Here is a 23,733-nt window from a genome sequence, read left to right as displayed (position 1 = left end):
TGCAAAATAAACATGTTTAAATCTAGACATATCATCCCTTCCAGGATTCAGAGGCTCAGAACTAGGATGAAATGAAAGAAGCTAGCAAGGTGTTGTCATGTAAAACAATGCTCCCATGAAGATTTAGGAAGCTTAGGCTCAGGACACAGCTAGGACTGTGAACGTATCAGGCATGGCACCGAGCATGACAGCTGAATTTTAACTGTGACTAAACCTGTTTCTAGCACAGCCCTGGCCACTAATCTCAGGAAATGGATACTTCCAGAGGGCAAACACAGGGATAAGGTTTTGGAGGTCTTCAGAGGCAAAGCTTCAGGGCAATTATATGTACACATGGTCTTCAAGGCTGGCTTCACCAGGCAGAAACAGCTGCCACCCCTGCAGCTCTGCCCCACTGCTTCAACCAAGGGCCCTACCAAGGACAGAGAAGTGATTTGTTGTGGCTCAGCACAGAAGAGCGAGCTCTGCATCACCTCCAGAACTACTCCAAAGCATCATGCGAAATAAAGGCAACAGCAACATGTAACAGAAGCTCTGATCACTCCTCAGAAGGCATGCTCTTCCCTGCCATCCTTCCAGGATGAAGGGTTTTCCCAGAGAAACCAACCCAAGAAGGCCCCGGCTACACATGCAGCAACACACCAAGGAGCAGGGGCAGACCGGAGCAGAGTAGATGTTTTCCAGACCCAAAAAACTGTTGTTCTTAAAAGAGCAACACTGGGCATGGTTGACCTCTGGGACAGCAGCAGTGGGCAATCAAAAGGAAGACCTGATCACCCTAACAGCAGGCTTGACTTGCGCTATTTTACGTGCATAAAGCTATATTTTGCACAGGAAACATGATGAGTTAATAACGAATTAAAGCTTTGCCCCCAATTTAAAGTAACACAGCCACACTTCAGACATTCTGCCTCTAACAGATAGGGCATGTTAATTTCTTTTTGGATTGCAGTTGTTGGCTGAAAAAAGGAACACACACAAAGTTTTAATAAGCTTATTTACCTGCCATTTGTGTTTGCCCAGTTTCTTATTACCCATGAACTTTCTTGTTTAAAAGGCAGATGTAGCAAGACCAAAAGATTAAACAGGAGAAATGCTGGCATAAACCACAGTGAGCAGAGCACAGAAAAATGTCTTCAGTAAGTCCTAGCAGCAACAAGACTTCTTTTTAATTTTCCTAAAGAATAAAATCTCAGGCCAGAAATTAGGACAGTGCTTTCAATAGTGAACCACATGCAAAGCCTTCAATGCCCTCAGGTCTGCCATCAAAAATACTTTTCATTTTTAACTATGCCTGCATGTCTTTAAAGGCACAGCAAGACACATTTTCTTAACAAATGTGTATGATGTTTCTGAAAGGTCTGCCTGTACAGCCTCCTCTTACGTCTCCCAGGTGTTCCTGCATTTATCAAGATTTATTATTCTCGTACTCCGGAAAACGTCGCATTCAGCATGAAAGCACTGCTTGGGCAAACACTGGATTATATTTTCGTGAGGACAGGGATGTTGAAACAAATCATTGGTTAAAACTTCACAGGACCATAACAGCATAGGTCAGGCTCCTGCTCAGCTAGAGCAGCACAAACTCAGCATAATCGGAATGATTTCTGATTTGCACCAGCTAATGCGAATTGTGACTTGGTCCTCCCAGACTCATCTCCTTCTTGATGCCAGCTGTGAAGACTGCGATTCAGGAAAAACCAACAAGGGAAAAAAAAAAGGCACTCAGCTCAAATCCATCATATGAAAGGATCCTGAAGTCACAGTGCTGCAACTGGGACAGACGTGGAATAGTTCAGCCAGTTGCTTCCACATTTTTCTGTTTGTCTTCCCTGCAGTACCTTCCTCTGGTCCGAAATCCCAAAATGTTTTCTGCCCAGTAGTCCCCCCTGTTAGCAGCACTGACTGCAGGATGGTAGCACGCTCAGACTGCCTGCCCAGCCCATGGCAGTGCTCATATGCTGGGTTTAATCTGCCGGCCTTCTGCCCACCACCTACAGCACCCACAGGTGGGCTGGAGCTTATGAGACGTGAGGCTTGTGATGGTTTGCTTTGCCCTAAGTGACCCCAAAGGGCACCTGCAAAAAAGAAGCAGCCCCATCAGAGTGCACACTCTGACCCCAAAACACATCGAGGGTAAACAGGATGGTCAGGGTTTGCCATCTGCATCTTTGCAGAAGGAAAACTTTCCCATTGGCACTCTCTCCCACCTCTTGAATTACTGCAGCCTACCCTTCTCCTCCTCTTTCCAAAGCTGTCTTCATACTCCTGCTTCAAAGACCTCGATGTCTGCCCGCTTCCCCAGCACCCCCTGACTGATGACTGTCCCCGCAGCCCCCATCCTGTCCCCGCACAGCTTTGCTCCCACCTCCAGTGCCCAAACACTGTCTTCTCAGCCTTGTTTTGCCTCTCAGCTCCTGCTCTCCCAGGGTGCCTGCAAGGAGATGGATCACCCTGCACAGCTCTTCTCAGGCCACATGGAACCTTGATGTAAGTGGAAGAAAAGGCTGAATTCGCACTTTTTGTTGCCAAGGATAGTTCAGTCTCTGAAACCATGCTGGTCTCTGTGGTAACCAGAAAAAGAAACATTTTGTAACAGGCCTCCTTCCTCTAACTCATTGTGATGCATTTCAAGAGTAGACTGAAGCCTGTAGTCCAGCACAAATTTCCTGGAGAGGCCGTAAGCCCCAGGGCACGTGCCGGCTAGCGGGATGCAGGCACAGAGAGGCCCCACCATTATGCACCCTGGGAGCTGGCTGGTCAGACAGCCAGCCCACCACCTCCTGCCGCCTTTCCTGATGAACCCTGCCATCTCCTCTCAAGGATAACTGGGATTTGTGGCCATGTGGAGGACCTGGGCTTCACATGCATCCGAATCCAGCTGCTCATTCCCAGAGGCAGTTTCCATCCCAGCAGTGCCAGCTCCTCTGGCAGCCCACCTTCCCCAAGCCCATTCAAGATAAAAAGGATGAGCTCCCCACAGCACTCAGTCAAAAAAAGCGCGCACTTTCCTATTTTAAGGCAGAATTCAGCAGAGAGGTGAACATGCATCCCGAGCAGCTGCACAGAGACAGTGAGAGCCGCAATAAGGAAACGGGGAATCAGCAGGGCTGGGAGCTCCAACCACTTGTGGCCAAGCACAGAGGGAAGGATAGGGGAGCCTCAAACCTGCCCAGCACCCACTCACGGCAGGGGAGCTTGAGGGCCCTCCCCGGCACCACAAAAGCCACAGCGGCAGCACTGCCTTGCTACACGTCAGTGTTGCCATCATGAGAGCCTGAAAGCAAAAAATTGCTGGGTTATTCTCACTCATTTTCTTTCATATTATAATTGTTATTATTTGTAAGGACCTCAACAGAGGAAGCGTGCGGGAAGGGCTGTGCCTCTCCAGCACAAAGCAGTGCCCAACAACCCTCTCCGCCTGCTTGCCTACACTTTGAAATGAGCTCCTCCAGGTTCATGGCACACCCCAAATTTCCCCACTCCCCCCAAAGAGAGCAGGGCACGCTGCTTTGCGCTGCCTCTCTCTGCACAGAAGCACAGCAGAATCTGTATGTGGTTTGAATCGGGAGAGAGAACAGTAAAAGCAAGACCTCGCTGCACTTGCTTCTCCCCTTGGGGAGAGGATGAGAACAAAGCCTGTGTGATAGACATCAGTCACGTTACGTGACACACAACTGCAAGGCGCTCGGATGCCACTGGTGACGCAGGCGGTGTGAATCCCTCCAAATCCAACAGCCCGTAACTTTGCTACCAGCCGCAGGGCAACAGGACCATCGCCCAGGCTGCAGCGTGTTCCCAGCCCAGCACTGCCCAGGCCTGCAGGGATGATGCCTTCACGGCATCAGTTTAACACGGAAAACCTGGTTCAGTAACATTGCGGCTAGCACTCAGATGCCTAGATGACCTACCTGAAGGCTGGTCAAACAATTTTCACTGCCAGCAAGCAGGAAAAGCAGCACGTAGCTGAGATACGGTTTCTTCACACCTGAACTTGTGGCAAAGGCTGATAGGCTGGGAAGGAAAAGCAGTGATGGAGAGGAAAATACTGGCATTGAGGCAGTCCAAATCTGGCTGCTGAGTGCATCAGCAAACTCGGGACTGATGGTGCTCTCTGAATAAATGTCCCTGAGGCAACCACACTGGGTGATAGGAGTGAGGCAAAACGGAGCTTAAACTTTAGACCAACTTGCTCTGGTTTTTCAGACAGGGAGCGGAACAGGGCACTGCAGACGAAAACGAGCAGGACGGGGCAACAGAGAGAAAGCTGGAGCCACCCCAGCAGAGTGCAACAATGAAATCCACTTCCCGCCCCCCTGCCTTCATTTAGTAAGTAACCGTTTCCTCAGGGTTATCACAGGATAGATCTTGTTTTAATTGCCAAGTGAATTGTTTCGAGTCATTAGAAACGTGGATGGCAAGTGTCATCTCCACGGCAACACACCATATCCCCAGAAACGTGCTCACAGGACACGGGAGCAGCAAGCTCCCCTTCCACCGTGATCCCTCCTGCATCACCGCCGGTAACTCCGCTTTGTGCTGACGATAGCCATAACATACGGAAAGGAAACACCTAGCGAACATATGTGATACAGGGAACAGCCTGTAAAACAGCAGAATTGCACAAAGAAATCTGGATAATAGTGAATCAGAAGCTGCGTAGCAATTTTACAGTGGGAAACGGCATCAGAAAAAGCCTGTCATTCTAAGATCTATTAATGGGAGTGTCCTATGGACAGGAAGAAACTCTTCTGCTTGACTTGGTGCCATCAGGCCTTAGCTGGACTGCTGTGTCCAGCCTGGGGCACCACGTTTTGCAAACATGTGAAAATACTGTAGAGAATCTCAAGGAAAAATTATGAGGATGGCTGAAGAGTTGGAAAATGCGATGTACAAGGAAATCTCAGAAGAAAGGGACCGGTACAGTCTGGCAAAGGGACAACCTGGAGACATCTCAGCACCAGTCTTACAAGTTTAAAATTCTCTTATACAGAAGACGTCAAGCAGCTGTGCTGCAAGTCCCCCAAGGAGAGCAGATGTGGCTGACTTAGTTTGCAGCAGAGAAGGTTTAGATTAGATCTCAAGGAACCTTGCCAGGCAGATGGCAAAGTCAGGCTACACAGGAAGAGTATGTGTCCATGCCTCTGGAAGCGTGGCAGTGCCGAGTACCCAGGCATTCCTCACAGCTAGTGAGCACCTGATCTTGCTTCGGCCTGAAAACAGACCTTGCCAGGCCTCCTACCGCCTCTAATTCTGCAACTGTAGGGAGCCCTCTGAAAGTCTGCCTGCTGCCTCTTCATCCAGATCCTGCTGTACCCTTGTAGGAGACGGGTAAACCCGGACATGACCATGCTTTTCATGACCAGCCTAACCATTTCAACTGCATCCCAAACCACCAGCTCTCAGATCTTCCGCTTCTGACTACAGCCCTTCTGGTTGAAAACCTCCTTTCCCACAGGCTGTCCTGGTGTCTCCTGTCCTCCCAAAACTGCCCTCAATGCCGGAGGTCCTTCCAGTTATCAATCTCCCTTCCATCTCCTGTACACTCACTGTACAATGGTTTAACACAAGTAGCTACAACTTGATCCTGCCTTTATGCTGAAGAGGCTTCTGGGTTTTCATTTAATGAAAACAGGTATGACTAAAGACTTTAATCGCTAGTCTTTGGTTAAATCCTGTGATCCTCTTTCCAAATTCAACCACTTAAACTTTTCAACAGTTTTTTGTATGGCTGAGATCACCTAATCTTCCTTGGTATCTGCTGTAAAAAGGCCAACGGGGCCAAAGCTAAATCTCCTCCTCTTCATTATCCCCAAGCAAAGCCGTCTGGCCAACAGAACACCTTGACAAAGACACTTCAAACACGGGTTTGCCGACAAGCCGCTCTGAACTTCTTCTTTAAGAGAAGTTGCAAGTAGAGTATAAAGCCATAAAGTGACAAGAGATTTAAAAGATGTAAAGCCTACGCTAAGCCAGGCGAGGAAGTGGTTAACTTGGGGTTCATTACAACAATTGTATAAATAGATGGCACAGGAAGTCTGGGGCCCTCAGAAGGAAGAGGAAGTGTTTTCCTTTCCTGAGCCAAGACGCAAGGAGGAACTAGGAAACTGGTCATCTGGTTATATTGCTTAAGGCCAATCTTTCTAACCAGAATGCCTTAGAACAGGTATTTAAACCCATATGTAGGCATTTCAGTAACAGTCAATAAGTTTTCAAAGTTATAAAATTCTTGCCATACCCACCAGCTTAAACGAAAGCTGAAAATCAGGTCACTTCTACTTTGGTGCAAAATGCTGGCAGGGACTTTTTTCCCTTTAGATTTGAAAAAAAATTTCTTAGGCTTCCTGGTTTGGAAAAAAGTTGTCTTCAAGACTGTCTGTTAGCTAGGAAGTCTAGGTGGCATTTTTAAATTTACTTTTGGCTCTCATGTAGGCAATCTTTTATATTTCACTAAAGAACTGAACCTAAGAACTCAGAAATTCCTGGTAACCTTTTTTTTTTAACCATTGTAAAATAACCTGGCTGTGTTTCAGTTTTGTTTTGTTAGAAAACATTTCTTATTTTTAGATCAAATCATGTGCTAAGAAATTTCAGGAGCTTTTCACGGGAATGGGATCATAGACAAGAATCAGCTGGGAGAAACAGCTACTTCCCAAAATACAAGCCACCCAGAAAAGTACTCTATTTTGAATGCAACATCCAGGGCTGGGAAGAAACAGAGCTGACTAGAGGAATGAAGGGAGAGGAGCAAGTGTGTGGCTCAAGGGGATCCTGTGACACGGAGGTGGCAGGGGAGTTTGGATGCTGGGTAAAGCTCAGTGAGAGGGTCTCTGGCAGGGAAACTGAGCAGTGCCAGAGCAGTGCTGCCTCACCTGGAAAATAATCATATGAATTCTTTGGAGAACAGCAGAGTGCTAAGTGCCACTGTAAATTATATAACTTGAATAATGTGGGAGAGAATGGAAGGTGAGTAGTCCATGTCTCCTCTGAGATGGCAGTTGATGAAGGCTGACTTGTCTCATTCTGCATACTGTTTGGTCCTGATGCTCCAATTTGCTTATTCATGTCACTTTTGCTACAGTGGCCTTTTACATGTAAGACTTTGAGTGAAAATCATAGAAATCAGGGAGTTATGGGACAGAGGGCTTCAGAATTGCTGAAAGATTATTCATGGAAGAAAACAAGGAATTGTAATTTAGCAACAACTAAGTATGCGTTACTTCTAGCTTATGTTCCTGGCTGAAAACCAGACAGCAAAATATCAAAACTAAGTTAAAAGAGGAAAAAATAAAGTTGTTGTCAATCTAAAAATATTCCCTCGGTTCCTCAAATGCAACTGAAGGATACCATTACATACTGCCTCTACCTCAGCCTCCATTTCTCCATGCATAATACTGACTTAAGAGACACTCTATATGAATGACTGGCACTGCATCACAGTTCCTTTCTTATTATACATGCAAAGGAATGGGAACACTAAATGATTTTCGCTCTCTTTCACACTCGTGTGCACAGAACATTTGTTAAAGTTCAGCACCTACTTCCTTGCTTGCTCGCGATTTGCATCGCATTGCGGCGAGCTGGAAACAAGTCAACCAGGTGCAAAGGAGCATTCTTGCCCCCGTTGCTGACTGGGACCGTGGCACATCGTGACTTCACTTCCAAACTGTCTGGTGCAGTGCAAATCTAGATTAAAACCCAAACTCCCTCCTGACCCAATTTTGGCCAAAACGACCACCTCACTTTTTCCTGTCTGCAATGTCGCAGAAGAGACCTGGGAAGCACAATGCATTTTGCTCATGCTCAGTTTCAAATGCTTAACACATTCTATGTGTGGAACACAAGCGCAGTTTGAGTTAATCTTAGAAAGATCCTGACTGCCATAGCTGCCACTTCTGATCTCTTCTGGCCCTGCAAGAGCTTTCCTCTATGTGATCCCACTCAGGCTTCATTCTGGCAGCCCGAAAATTGGTCATGTTCACAGGTAGGAAGTGCTCCCATGGCAGAACTGGGACATTTGCAAATTTAGAGAGTCTGCTGAAGAGAAGGAATGTTGAAAGGAGTTCTCAGTAGAGTATAGCTGGCTGCCAAATTTTTATCTCAAGTTCCTTGTTAGAATTCCACATCCTAAAGAAAAACATACTGGAAGTTCTGGAAGGTAAAGGACCTATGGAACTCTTTTGAACCAGCATTCTCTCACACATTATAAAGACATAAGTAATAAAATTAACGTACTCAGATCCTACTGAAGGACCCCATTCCACTCTGCTCTGGCCAATCCACGATTCATATAAAAAGTATGTTAACAGCCAAAGTTCTAACTAATGAAGTTAGACAGAAACCAGTAAGAACACCAAGCAATTACAGAAAGCACCAACATCACGGACTTGACATAGTACTTTGCACTAAATAAACCATTCAAACTCTAGCCATCAAAAAACATTATACCAATACAGCATACAATGATCCAACTCACAGCACCAGGTGAAACCTCCTGGAGCAACCAACCCTTTTAACATTTCCCTGTGTTATAATAAATAAGATCTACATCAACAACCAGCAAAGAGCAGTATGGTTCCATGACAGAACATGAGGGACTGGTATTAAATTTAGCTACCGGGTGCAAGTCAGATGAGTTGGTGATGAATGAGCAAGGACTGCAGATCCATGGGGATCTGATGCAATTTTTTTAGCACTTCTGTAGCGTGTGGGTAGAATTTAAGTAAAAGTTTTGGAGTACGCTACTTCTAACAACTTTTGTAATTTTATCACAAGCCTTGTACTTTTTGATTTTCCTCTGAAAAGCTTCAGCACTTGAAGCTAAATGAAAATTTCCATTTTTATTTCTTCATAAAGCATCTAGCTGTAGTGAGGACCAAGAGAAGCTTGAAAACACAGGTCCTCAAGAGCTAGCGAGGCAACCACAGTAGCAAATGTAACACGGTCATCATTTCTGGAGGCAGTTTGTGGAGGTCATCGTTCTGATTTTGTCAGCACTCACTGCTGACAGTAACTGAGCTGGGGAAACTATTGCAGGTCACTGATACTTGCTTCTCAGCGGAAATTTCCAGCACGCTTCAGCTTTTCTCTCTGTTGAAGGCAATGTATACACCCCCAGGCAACAGTCTGTGGGGTTTGAAGTCCTATGAGAAAGATCTTTTCCCCAAGGCAGGTGAAGGCATGCCTACACTGGCTCTGCCTGCACAGCAGGGCAGGACCCCTCATCTCAGATGGGTCCTACACTACATTTCTGGTGGTTTCCTGTGCAGGCAGTCAGTGGAGGATCCATAATCAGCCCTCTGCTTTCCCTCCCATCTTCTGTGCTGAATGAATCCCGGTTTCAACAGACTCCAAGCACTAAATATGCATGAATTACGTAAAATATCCAGTGGAAAAGAGAAAACATAAGATTGAAGAAGTCACTCTTACTGAAGACACACTGCTGAAGCAAAGCAATGCAGGCAGAAGGTGCCTGTAGAACAGCTGCATTCACCACACTGTACCACATAACTTTCTGTGATTGCATAATTAAAAAACATAAGCAGTGCACAGATAAGGGCAAGCACCTTAGTGTTACAATTTCTTGTCTTCAGCCTCCAAAATTTCTCAGTCTTTAAGCTACAGCAACTGTTTTCTATTTTTGTGACACTAAGGGTGACCACTCATCCCGTCTTTCAAGGGACTGTCCCTTATTTCATTCATTTACTGTATGAGTAAGACAAACCCTTACTTGATTAGAAGTAAGCACTGTGCCATACCTGCTAATTGAACAGACACAGATTCCAGCCTGAAGAAGCCCCGTCATTTAACGAAACTAAAAACAAACAAAAACCATCCTTCAAGCCCTCTCCTTTTATGTTCTCCCCTGAACTGCACTTCCGGAATAAAAAAAAAAGCATGTGTGATGTTAAAATTTGTTGCTAAACTCTGCCCCCTAAAACTGGACCCAACCCAAGGCCTCTGGTTTTGCACGTGCAGGGATGTGGCATACAATGAAGACAAACTTCTGGAAAGGCTACCTAGAGCCTCTGTGAACAGCCAGTGCTTGCTGTATGCGGGTTCTACCGCCTTCAGTCACAAGGAATACTTTATACCAAGACTTTTAAAACAAAATAGGTCACTACATCCCTGTCAAGTTTTGGAGAATGAGATCTAATCCAGAGTTATATAGAAATTTTATACTCAGGCTTAGCAAGCTGCTAACACAGAGCAACACCAGCCCATAGAGAGCTTTGCTATATTCCAACCATGGGGTTTGCTGAACGCAAAATTTTCTGTTAAAACACCAGAAAAGGAGAGCTTTGGAGCCCTAGAACGGAACAGAAGGGAACTGACTTAGGCTTTCAGAGGAGAAGCAAGATGGAAAACTGTCAGAAGTTACAAACTCAAGACAAAAGAAGTCAGACAGCGCGGCAAAGACCTGGGAACAACCGAAAGCTGCATTGTGATTTACTTCTCTCAGAGGGACTCTGAAATGAGTCTGAGCTATCTTTGCTAAAGTCTGTTTCGTTTCCCTAAACCATTCTGTCATTTGAAATCAAGTCCTGTGTGCATTGCATTCAGGCAGCAATCTGAAAACTAATGGATTCTAAATTTCTTTTAAAACTTCGTGAAACAGCTTCGACCACCAAAGAGTATGGGTGGAGCAAACCTCGTTTACCAAAAACAAGTGCAAGCAGGACATTACTTTAAATTGAACATGTTATTTAAAGGTGATTGTATCTTTACATTGTATATTTACATCAGCAATAAGCTGCAGGACACGGAGAGTCTATTGCTCCCGTTCCCTAAGGCTGCAGAGCAGATCGAGTGAGCAAGATCTAACTGGAGCCTAAGTATTAGGGGTGACTTGCCTGATGAGTTACATCTCTGCATGGGGGGGACAGCCCCCAGTGATACATCTCATCAGCAAATCAAGACACATCTCTAAAGGAGGAAGGGCATCACCCTGTCAATAACAAGTGTAGAAACAATTTTGTAAAGATGGCAATATTTGCCATAAGACTCACTGTAAACAAATTCAACACCAATCTTTTCCAAGACTCTTTCCTATCTTAAATGATCAGGACAAAAAGCCTCATGTCGCACCAACAATATATCAGCTTTTGTTTCCTTGAGAAAACAACTCAGGACTTACCTGAAAATGAGTACTTTTCTCTCTGCCCCACCATGCCTCATAGGAGAGCCGCAATAAAATATAGTGCTTCATTACCACACAGCTGAAAGGGGAATAATCTGTTGTCTCCCTGAATACTCTAAATTCAGTTATTAAGCTTCATCTGAAGTCTTTGGAAGTATGAAAGATAAAAAGGATATGACAATCAAAAGGTTTAAATGCTATGTGACTGATAATATTAAAGCTAACATCCATCAAATTACTGAAAAATGAGAATATTTTCTTCTTGATAATGTTGGCTGCAAAGGTTTTCAATTATTTTTCCTCATCTGCCAGAAGAGGTTTAGAATGTCCAGAAAACTTTAATTTTGCTAGTCCTGAACATGTGGAGGTGTGTCTTCCCAAGGTGCTCATCTCAATTAGGATAATATCTTTGGCCTCTCAAGCACAGACTAACTAATTTGAAAAAATCTATTTAATATCAGAAGGATATTGACCACTTGGAGCGAGTCCAGAGGAGGGCCACAAAGATGATCAGAGGGCTGGAGCACCTCTCCTATGACGAAAGGCTGCAAGAATTGGGCTTGTTCAGCCTGGAGAAGAGGAGGCTCTGAGGAGACCTCATTGCAGCTTTCCAGTATCTGAAGGCGGCCTACAAGGGTACTGGGAGAGGGCTTTTTACAAGAGCCTGTAGTGATAGGACAAGGGGTAATGGGTATAAATTGAAATCAGGGAGGTTTAGATTAGATATCAGGAAGAAATTCTTCACAGAGAGGGTGGAAAGGCACTGGGACAGGTTGCCCAGAGAAGCTGTAGATGCCCCATCCCTGGAAGTGTTCAAGGCCAGGCTGGATGAGGCTTTGAGCAACCTGGTCTAGTGGAAGGTGTCCCTGCCCATGGCAGGGGGGTTGGAACTAGATGATCTTTAAGGTCCCTTCCAACCCTAACCATTCTATGATTCTATGATTCTATTTAAAAAAAAAAACCAACTCCTTATAGGTCTCCGTCCATGAGCAGAGGTTGCTACCCCTTCCTTTAAAATATGACCACAGAAAAGGTTGATTTGGGATGGAAATGTTTGCAGGAGGGTGGAGGGAGAGCAAAAACTTCCTAAAGTACATTTGCTGCTGGAGAAAGTTTCTGTGCTGTTGGAGGCTGAGGCTCCCACCACCTCCCAGCCGCTCATGCCGTCCCCCAGCCAAAGTCTCTGCCCCATTTTTGTGCCAAGAACAAACTCTATTGTTCGTCCACATGACTCTCGTCAAGGAAGCTGAAAGATCGAGCAGGTAGGCAAGAGCTGCTGGGTATGTGGTTCTGGGTGGTCGAAGCCTTTCAAAAGTACAGTAAGGTGAAACAATTACTTTTTGAAAACAGTAATTGTTAAACCGGTTACTGTTTAGCAGCCCTAATCTTCTGAATCTCAGAAGTATTTTGCAGTGCCTGGAAGTTGCTTTTGTAATTTCCACGGGGATTGCCTATTTGCAATTTTCAATTGTTTAAGTATGATGAAGGCTTTATGACATAACACGTTTATTGGAGGGCAAACTGTAACAAAAATTGCTGACATTCTTTGGCATTTCCCTCTTTGGAGTGAAATTTTATCTGAAACCACATCCAGATAAAGGAAAAGAGATTTCACTTCACGGCATGCATCAGCTTTCAAATGCCTGATTTTGTTTTTGAAGCTTGAAAAACAAAATAGTAATATTACTTTAACCTGATTTAAGCCATCTTCTCTGAACTTCTTTTTTTTTAATATTTTCAGGAAACTGGAAACATTCTGGAAGGGCACAAACTAGACAAAAGCTGGATATGGTTTGTTTGTATGAAGAATTTTGTATACTGAAAGATTCAGTAGCATGCAGGAATGTGCATGTTTCAGGAAATACCTAGTCCTCTTACTAAATGCTGCTTCTTTCAGTTTTTCAAAGCCTGTGAAATGCATTATGTTTATTCCTACCTCAGATATAACAGCAGAAAAATATTTTCCTTGTATAAACAGGTTTGGATAGTTTGCAGAAACATGAAGTACACAGATTTTGCTAAGCCCTGGCTGCAAATTATTTTCACCCCTACTTGTAAAGACTGTAAGGAATTTTACAAACTGATTTAAATCAACATTAAATTATACCAAAAAAAATTCCAATTGGAATATCTTCCATTTTTAGTAATACAATTAAGCTGGATATAATTAAGTTACATATTTGGGCATACTAGAAATGTGTTTCCCTAACCATGTTTCAAGACATTGCTCCTTATTATTATCCGGTTGTCCACTCATCCCTTGTTTCTACCCAAGAAAAGTAGTGACTTTTCTTTCTTTCCTGCCCTGTCCTCATTGGAGACCATGAGGTTTTGACATCAATTTGGGCAAGTACAAAATCCTCACACAGCTGTCTGACAGGAGCTGCTAAGTGCCTGCAACATTGTGAATGGGTGAGCATCACCCGAAGGATTTTGCTTTGAACTGGCTCCTACTGAAACCAGCTCAATTTCCTAGTAGAAAGGTTTTGATCAGATATAGTCAGATCCAAGGCAAATCACAAAATCCTTACTACAGAAAACCTTTCCTTGGACACATGTGTTAGAGCGGCACAGCAAACAGAGATTACAGTGGAGTATCAAAGAGAAGGACAAAAACTTTGCACCGCTCTGCAAAGGGCACACAAAGGTCTTGGTACTGTACGTACCACAGCCAGACACTGCCTCTGACGTTGGTGACAACCGGAGTGACACTGGGATTGCAGGAACTGACCTAAACTCACTTTCTTATCAGATCACGCTGGCAGGATGGGCAGCCGTACATCTGCACTCTGAGAGCAGGTTAGCACGCCGGATGAAGCCTTTGTGCTGTGCTCCACCCTGTAGGACTCATAAACAGAATCCAGAACAAATTCTGCCTAGAGGCAGGGACAATCCTGGCTGACACGAACAGGCAGCCCTCCCATCCTATGTCTTGCCCATCCCAGGACAAAAGATTTTGGTCTTTCTGGCATATTTTTAGCCAACCCATATGCAGAGAGAGTACAAATATAGATGTTTCCCCAAAAATGTGTTTCCAGAAGTGTGCTGACAAGGGATAAATACTGTACACAGTATTTGTTGGCTCTCCTACCTTCTGGAAGCCAGTGCTGCTTAGCGGTAACCTACAGCTCCAGTGTCAGTTGAGACAGTGAGTCACAGCTGTGGCCTGCTTTCTAACTGCTCACATAGCACCATTTGTTTCCTGTTGCACACAGCCTCCTATCAGACTAGAAAATTTTACCAGGGGGAAAAAAAAAAAATAGCTAGATGATCACTGAATGTAAAACAGTGCTGCCAGGGCATCTGTAGTTTTCACTGAAGTCAGCAAAACCTACAAGTCAGTAGGGTCAGACCCTCCCTCTGCAACAAAGAGTAAGTATAAACACAAGTAATTTTTAAGTAGCCCCTTGCAGCAACAGTGAATTTCAGCACAAATGCAAGCAGTGCTCGCGCTCACAGAAATGACGGTCTGGCAACAGAACTGCATGTCTTGCAGAGCGCAGAAGATGCACGCACACCACTGCTTTCCGTCAAGGAGACAGGCAGCTGGGACAGTCTGGGAAGGTGAAGTGTAAAGAAAAAGGCAGGCAGTAACTTTAAAAATACTAATGTTTTCTATATTGCTGTACAGTCTCTTATGCAGTGTGAACAGAAGGCAGCTTTTCACAGTTCCTCCTCACAAGGTAATCCTCAGAAACTGCCAAACTCTGGACCTGGTCAACCAGTTGCTCAAAGGTAAAAAAAAAGTTTATTTAAAAAAAATGGAGGGGGCTGGAGTATGTGCTATGCAAGGCAGGTTCTCATTCAACCCCCACCCTCAAAAAAAAAAAGGTGAAAAGTTCAAAATTGCTTATCTGGACTTTTTCAAAAGGATGATCCTTTTTTTCCACCTGAAACAACATTTTTCTTCAACATCCTGGTAACGCTGTGATAAATTCTGAAAAGCTCAAAATCAAAACGAAACATTTCACCAGAATGCATTTTTTTTTTTTTAACTTTTCCAGTTGGCTTGAAAACATAAAGTGGTTCCTACTCCTGCTCAAGCCAAGCTCCATTGCTGCCCTCTCCTGCAGAGCAGCCATAAGATACAAACACTATTCACAGCGTTGTAGATGACTGGAGCCTCGATCTTTGGCAGCCCACAACATGTCAAGGCAGGTACCCACCTTGAGGCAAGAGCTGTGGTAGTGACGTGACTGGGAGAGCACACTTAAGGGTAATACAGATTAAAAAAAAAAAAAAAAAAGAAGAACCCAACACAGGTTGGCAAGAAAGAAGGCAAGAGTACCCTTGCCAGAAGGAAGCAGCAGTGGTCAGTGAGGCCTGAGGGGGTGGACAAACGTGTCTGGTTCAAGTTCTGGGTCACAGGATGGGAACCGTTACACGGCTGAGCTAAAGCATCAGGTCATGCCCACAGGAAAGCACTGGGAGGCTGCACCTTCCGCAGAGGCCACACTGTGCCGTGCAGCACCTGCACGGTACCTGCAGTACCAAAACCCTGCTCTGCAGATGACCCAGTTTCTTAAGGAGACTCCTCCTTTAACAACAAGCTAAAGCTGTTCCCAGAACGCCATGGTTGACTCTCCATGGCATTTTTGGCGACAGTCCCATTTGCGCAATGTTGCCCTCTGTCCATCAGGGTATCTACCCCCCAGCCTTCGCCCACAGTGGCACGGGGTGAGTGCTTGATCTTGCAAACGACCTATGAAGCGTTATCTGATGACTGTGAGCATAAACGAAGACGCAATCTAGCTGCCACTGAGAAATAAGCGATTGCAAGGCAGCTAGATTGACAAAGAGCCATCAGATAACACAAGCTATGAATTCCTATTTGAGAGGAACCAGAAATCTAGAGACATCAAACACCACATGTTTTTAGACATGCTACCACACTACCCTATGCCAATCCATATTTACCAATCCAATCCATCTTGGACCAGCCAACTCCAGTGCCTTCTTCCTTCTTCATCACCTCTTCCAAGCATCCTCACTCAGGAGGAAGGTTATAAAAGGTTATATCATATCATATAATGTAATATAATGATTTATATATATAAAGAACTTTTTAAAATTGCAGTATATAAAGGCAATACAGGTTAAAGCACTAGGCAAAGCCAGTATCGCAGTTTGTCAACAGTGGCTTGTGACCTCAGTGTCTTCTCATGCTGGACAAGAGGCAGCTGAAATGGGAATCTCCTTACCTGACTGCAGCCTGACATGTCTGGCAGCTTAAGGGGGTTCTCCAGGCTCTTTGGGCAACAGAGACAGGATCTGCCACGGACACTTTAGCCCACACAGATCTGAAGTCTGTTTCTTCCCCACTGACTACAGAGATACAACTCAGCTTTGACTACATGACAGCTTCGACTGCACACCTAAAATGAGGGGGGGGTGAATACTGATGCAACACAGACATCCTCTGATCCCGGTAAGGTCAGCAAGGGACAGCTATTTAAAATTATTTTTGGTAACCAAATGCTCAGACTGGGACTGAGTTCCCCATTTGTAAAATAGGAACAAGAGCACTTCCTCTCGTTAAGGAGATGCTAAGATCACAAGGAATTGAGATTGTGCACTATGAGGTTTATATTGACACCTCAGCTAGTTGTATAAATGAGATGAAGTGACAGCATAGGAAAGTTTTATCTTCTGTGAATCTGGATGGCAAGAGCTGATGAGTTGCCTGGCTCAGAAAGACAGTTTTAGGGTCCTTGCTTTGCCTCTAGTTTTTAGTTTGATCTTGTGATTCCCAAGGACTCCTCTGCTGCTTCCCTCCCTTTGCACAAACACAATTACACTCAGCTAGCCCCCCAGCTTTCAACCCCTCATTAATTATGCCTCCCCGTTTGGGTAACGGAAAACCATACTTGTTCTACAGGGAAGAAGGTTCAGTACTCCAGCTGTGACTTGCCTGGCAGGCCGGCAGTATCTACACCGACTTGATTTCCCACCTCGTGCCCCTGCTCCTGGATCTCTGTGTAACTGTTGGTTGCCCTCTTCCTGTCTCAGCTTCTCAGTTCTGTGTTTTACTACAGTGAGTCTGCAGGCTAACAGAGATATCTTGATGACTAATTGTTCTCAGCCTAAGGACAAAGATCTCTACTCACTGTCGCAGATCCTGTGTTTCAAGGGGCTTTTGTTACTCCTCCCCCCCCTTCCTTAAATATGTTTTCATCAGCAGGATGCAAGTTTGATTCATCCAAGCCATGGATTTCTTTGCATATATTGTGAAGTCTCAACTAACAGAAGGAGAAAATTCAGCAGGCCCAGAAAAGCAGGGAAAGAATTTCTATTTGTGTTTAAAGAATAAAGTCTATGACTGTCACCACTGTGGCCCAGTATGTTTCGGGGAGGATACCAGTTTGTTTCCAGATATGGCAGGCAGGAGGGGTTCCTGACTATGCTAACTGCTGTAGACCTGCTGCAGATGCAGAAACCCCAATGGCAGATCACACAGCATGCCACAAAATGCAGGGAGGGCACATGCAAATATTTTTTCTTCAGCCTGAATGCAAAAAAGTGTACCTCTGAATGCAAAAATATTCACCTTCCTTTCTTCCACCTGTACTTGAACAGTTAATTTAACCATGCAAAAAAAAAAGATTACACTGATTATCATTCCAATGGCACCAGACCAGGCTCTAACTAAAAAAAAACAACAAAGAAAAAAAAAAAAAAAGGAAAAAATATCTACTCTCCAAGACTCAAAAAAATGGGAAGCAACTTGCAGCTTTAAAGATGAAAAAACTCCACGGAGTGGCAGAGGGAGAGCTGTCACGACAGAAATGCTGTGATATTACACATCTTCTGAACCTGCTGTCATCATGAAAAATGCCTGACAGACAAGAGACCAGATCTGGGCAGGAAGGCAACTTTGTCAGCTTCAGGAAGGAGCAGTGTGCAGGCAAAAAAGGTCACACTGCATGACCAGGGCCCATATTTGTAACTAATACAAGCTAATCTCCAGATTTAGTACTGAATCTTTCATATGTCTTTTTTTAATCCAGAAATGAGAAGCAGCAAGCGACTGATATATTAATTTAACACCTGTTCTAATTCCATAGGATTAGTGGACTCCTTCCTTTTTAATGGGATTTTTTAAAATGTCAAGACTCCTTCCTATTCAACAACGTTTACATCCTTGCATAGGAGAACTATTGGTTTTTTTAAATCTGATCTTTTAATACACATGAAGTAGTTTTTGGTTTATCCAAAAGTCAAGAGACAATCAACCAGAAAAGACTGTCCCAGCTGGAACAACGTACCAAGAACGGCAGCCAACAACTCGAAACTGTTTTGCTCTGAGCCTCAATTACAACTCTCACTGTGTCTCTCTCTTCCCAGAAGCATCCAGCCCCCTTCTTTTGCCTCTCCCACAGAACTGGAATAAAGCAGCACAAAATGGGAGGTGTTGTGTCTCCAAAACATGAGTTAACAACGTGCTTTATTTAGCCTACTCCTCATATTCAAACTACAGCTCCTGGCAACCCAGAATACAAAGGTATTCCACCACAGTCCCTCTGCATCCCACAACATATAAACAAGAGAAATCCTTCACGATCATAACACAGATCCTAAAAGAATCTTACAAATCTGCTCAGGTGCACTTCTAGTAGGTCATATTTCCTTAACAGATCGAGTACATTTCAGAAGGTTTCATTCAGAAAGATCCCATGGAGACCTAAACATACTGTCTGCATCCAACAGCAGTCCAATAATCCCTCCCAAGAGAAAATGAGGACATATTTATTTTAATATGGTGGGGAAAGCCTGCACTGACAGACATCAGCCCCAGCTTCTGCTCGTTCATAAACCTTGATCGAGCATGAGAGCTTCCCATTGCCACAGCAGAGAGAAACACTGATTTCTTATGGCTGCAGTGCTCTGATCCGGGCACAAAACCAAGCCCTTTGTCACGGCAGAAACAATTACAGACCCAGTACAAGCTGGGAAACGTACTTTGCATCGTCTTGGGTGTAACATACAGAACTGCCAAGCCTGCACCACACCTTAGCGAGTGGGTCCTGGGAGCAGCCTGCAGCCCAGCACACTCCGCAGAGCTGCCGGCACACAGGCACATTGCTCTGAACCCAGATTTCAAACCCTCTTGGAACTTGTGGGCCTGTGCCATTCTAGAGAAGGCTGCAGGCCGGGCTGCATGTTCAGCATCCCTCACACAACGGGCTAGCGTGGCAGCTGAGGGACAAGAAGGGGGACAGGGCTTGCCCAGCGTGCCAAGACCCATCCAGAGCACATAAGGGCAAATTTTGGGGTCCTGTAGGTGCCTTTGAAGGCAACCTCTGGCCTTCCTTTCTTCCTCTCCCTTGGTGAAAAGCCGACATACAATCACTTATACACTTGTTTTCTGAAAGACAAAGCAGCTGCCAAACTCATGCCTCAAACCTGTCCAGAGTTAGGGTTTCCCAAGGTCCCTTCCTCATCACGGTGCCAGTGCAAAGAGCAAGGACATCATTAGCAGGCCCTGGCTCTGCCAGAGAGCTGCTGGGGGACTTGGATAGTTGTACCCCTGGGCCTTAGGTCTCCCCAACACTCTCCCTGCCTGGGCTGTTACGCTCGTGAGCTAGTTGGCACAGTAAGATCCTGATCTCAGCAGCTGCTCTAGGTATTGTAAACAATGGTAAGCGCTGTATCACCTTCTGCACACCATCACAACACATCATGACACCAGCACAATATGACAACACACATTATTTAGGACAACAGGCAGAGACACATCAGATAATGGGGAAAAATCAAGTATTACTGCAAACAGCCTGCAGCGTACCGTGTGGAGCCAGAGCAGAATGACACGTTATTCCTTCCAGCTGAGCGCTGGCACCACACTAGCAGTCAGCAAAGCCTGCACAGGCTCCTCTGCACGGTGTTGCCCGATGCTCGGGGAAGATGGATGGGCTTTGGTGACATGCCACAGTAACGCATACAGACCCAGATCAAGCCTGGCATAGTGTCCTGCTGACAGTTCCTCCGCAGAAAGAGAAGTGCTGTGGCAAGTGAGGCAGAGATATCTCAACGGCCCTGGGGAAAGCAGCTGAAGCTGGTGAGGCCACCTGGGACACCACGCGGAGGCTGGTGGCCGGCCCTGGGCACAGAGCGCTCTGGAGCACAGCACCGAGAGCCTGGGATTGGCCTTGGGGGCAATACAGCCGTGTTTATGCAGAGCTGCACCAAGAACAGCCCAAGCCTGAGCCACCCAAAGGTGGCTCTAGAGGGAGCCATGCTGGGTGTGTGCACCCAGGACACCCGATTCTTATCAACAGCCCACAGCCGAAAGAAAGCCGCCAGCACTCAACTATCCCCACTAACCTCATCACTCTGGTCTCAGATATGCTGCCTCTTTGGAGTAGATCTTGAAGAAAAACTGATGCCCCTGACGCACACCAGGAAGTAGAGAAGTAACATGGTGCATGTGAGCCATGCGAGCTGCACACGGGGTTGGTAGAAATCTGTATTTCTAGTGTGGGAAGCTAACTGTCATCTTCACTAGGAAGGAATGAATGTAGACCCACTCGGAATAGCAGGCCAGACTGGGGCACATGGGTAGCATGGGCATTTCCATTTCGTTTTACAGGTAATACCCATGCAGCACTAGCTATGCTAAGAGGATGGGTAGGCTACAGCCCCCACTGCCTGCTAGTAAACACATGCCAAATTCTTGGGGCTGTAAGAGACCATGCCCCCTTCCTCACCCCAAGTTTCATGATCTATATTGAGAAAACAAAAGTGGCTTGTTCAGGACCTAAAGCAGAATAGGAATAAACAGAAGGTCTGAAACTCCTGACCTCAATCCTGGTACTTTCTGGATCCTGAGACCTCAATTTACATTCTCTGGTAAATTGTGATGCAATTTTGAACTGAAATGATATATTGATAAGAAGCTGGATTCAGAGGAAAAGTTATTCCTTGGGCTGAGGTTCTCAGTTATACAAAACATGGCAGTGCCATTGAATTGAAGACACACATGTTAAAGAGTATGCCGATGGCTACAGCAGCAAACCAGAGACTAAAACCTCCATAGCAGTGGACTGTGTTGGCCAGGGCCATTAGTTTAACTCCTCATAGCTTTTTACTCTTGGTGTTAGAACTATTTTGAAAAAAGCAGCGAGTGGTCTTAGGTGCATTTTTGTGGGACTGAATGGTACACAGCATGGCTTACCTGAACAATTAGCTTATTTTCTTTATCGGGCAGAATTCGGTAGGTATAAACACAATTCCGGTACCTGGAACAGATCAGAGGAGATATGGTTAGGCCATCTTCAGAAGAGAATCACACCATGGCACCCCTGCCCGTGAGAAAAGGTATCGGAAGATCCTGAGACACATAGATGGCTTCATGCACAAGGGTTTTAAGCATTTCTCTTTATATCTTTTCCTGGAGTCTGTGAACTAACACAAACCTGAAGTGTTCCTGGTCACTGAGACATGTTTGCAGATGTCACTGCAGAAAGTGATATCAGCAGTCAGCCTCAGCATGAGTTATTCAACTCTTCTTCTGACTGGAGAGAAAGAAAACACCAAATGGCTCCATCTTTCAGTAGAGTGGGCTTCTCAGGAAGGAATGAAAAAGCAGAAATCCAAAAGACACAGAGCCAAAATCAGCAATGAATGAGTAAATTGAAGTATGTGCGCTGTATGTATGGGAAAAAACAAATAATAGATTTCAGCTATCACAGTGAGACAGATGAGAGCTAGGCAGATTTTCACGCACAAATCCTAAACAACAGCCCAAATAAAACCCCACTTTGCTATCCTGGTGCAAATGCACACTGTACATGTGCTCCTGTAGATCAGCCATAATGAACATTTTGTCCCAGCTAAATTCAATTAGATTCTTATTTAAGGGGGGTAGGAGGAGTCTTTTGCACAGTGGAGGGCCACATTAATGCACAAGAGCCCAAGGGAAGCCTGAGCCGTGCTCTAACATGGTAAGCATGACCTTCCTCAGGAGCTGCTGAGCTTTGTGGAGCTTGCCCAAGAAGTATTGACTACAAAAAATAGATTTTTACCTTTTTCCCTCATGAACAACAGATTGATCAAATATTTTAAGTCACCTGCAAAGCATTCTGTTAAAACCTACAACATAGCTTTAAGCTAGCAAACGATGACGGTTTCAACCCTCTCCCCTCAAAGGAAAAAAATAGAATCCACTCTCAGAGCTTCCTTGGCTGTAGCAGAAACACTGCATTACCTGTGGAATCATTATGAAATGTGGGCTGAGGTCAGCCCCCCAGCTGGGGAGATCAGGCAGATCAATAAAACATCCTCATCTCTTTCACAATTACATTGTAAGTCTATTCATCATATGCCTTTCAGAATTACTCTATGCAGGAGATAGAGAGATCACCAGGATTTTAGGCAGCCTTATACAAGGAGTCACAAAGAGCAATCGGAAATGAAAAGAAATTACTCATAAATCATAGCTGAGTTTTTCCAGGGTATTTGGAGGATTTTGTCATGTATCCACATGAATCCGTACCTTTTGATGGCATTAATGCCAAGGGCACAGAAGACTTAGAACTGCTCCCAGAGATCACTACCACCTCACTAAGAAAAGGCAGGACCACTTCACAGGCAGCTATTCATTCACACATCTGTGGATCTGGTACAGAGCTGGAAGTCACAGACGTGATCCCCAACTGCTTTGGATTGCCACAACATTGCTCATTTCACCAAGCCCAGGGCAATTAACACCAGATGAGGATATGCCCAGAGGAAGGCTATAGGTTTTGTTTTTATCTGTCAATGCAGTTCTCTTACACCATTTCCTCCTGCTGATACGCAGACAGTGCTAAGCAGAACTGCTCATGCAGCTGATGAGAGAAAATTCGTGTGTGTGGAGATTATGAAACTGATAAACAAACCAGTTCAATGGCTCTTGCATCACCAGAGGACCCTCCTCGTTCTCTGCACAGAAGGTGCCCCATCACACAGTCCTTAAAAGGCTGCTGTCATACTACTTGTAAAGAGGTTTAAGCTGAGGACAGGGAAGATCAGTGGAAGAGTAAGCAAAAAAAGGCTGTTGAGCAAGACAGGAGCAGGGAGGAGCACTTCCGAAGATCAAAAGGAATCCTCTTTAGCAGTCCCTTAATTTGGTGCATGTGGATGGAAAAGACTGGACTCTTACTCCATTTCTACCCTTAGGCTTTCCCTCCTCAGCGTCCTGACTCTCAAGTTATGTGGTCCCAATTACTGTCACATTCCAGGTCCTCCCTAAAAACTCAGTTCAGAATCACCCAGACCACTGTTCGGGCTGGCTGTGTGGGGGTAAATACAACATCAGCCTCAGCTTAAACCCATCTCCAAGCCCTTTGTCATCTCTCTGTTCTCTCCACCAAGCAGAGGAGGAAAGGGCACAAGGGTTGTATTCTCTCCTTCCTCTCCCGCGGCGCACGTTTTTGCGCGCAGGCGATGACGGGCACGCGGGGAGCACCCGGCCATCCTAACCAGGGCTGCCGTGCCGGGCATGGTGCTCAGCGCAGCGTGGGACAGGCCATCTACCCCAAGGGGTCGGAAACGGTGTCTCACAGGTGACAACCACCGAGAGGGATCCCAAAGCCGCAGCCAGCCTCTGAGGG

The 23,733-nt window shown here is 45.3% G+C and overlaps 1 protein-coding gene across 1 annotated transcript in view; it reads right to left on the bottom strand.

The window, feature by feature from the left end:
• Positions 1-23,733, bottom strand: part of INPP5D (inositol polyphosphate-5-phosphatase, 145kDa) — a gene marked incomplete at its 3' end in the record, with an annotated part of 55,301 nt that overhangs the window by 28,859 nt on the left and 2,709 nt on the right. The window contains exon 2 of the mRNA XM_010158808.1: positions 21,315-21,378. Coding sequence (XP_010157110.1) covers positions 21,315-21,378 — 64 coding nt within the window. The remainder of the gene's footprint in view (positions 1-21,314; positions 21,379-23,733) is intronic.

The sequence above is a fragment of the Eurypyga helias genome, unplaced genomic scaffold, assembly GCF_000690775.1.
Source record: "Eurypyga helias isolate BGI_N326 unplaced genomic scaffold, ASM69077v1 scaffold9779, whole genome shotgun sequence".
In the NCBI taxonomy this organism is placed as follows: domain Eukaryota; kingdom Metazoa; phylum Chordata; class Aves; order Eurypygiformes; family Eurypygidae; genus Eurypyga; species Eurypyga helias.
This window is presented reverse-complemented; position numbering and strand designations above follow the sequence as displayed.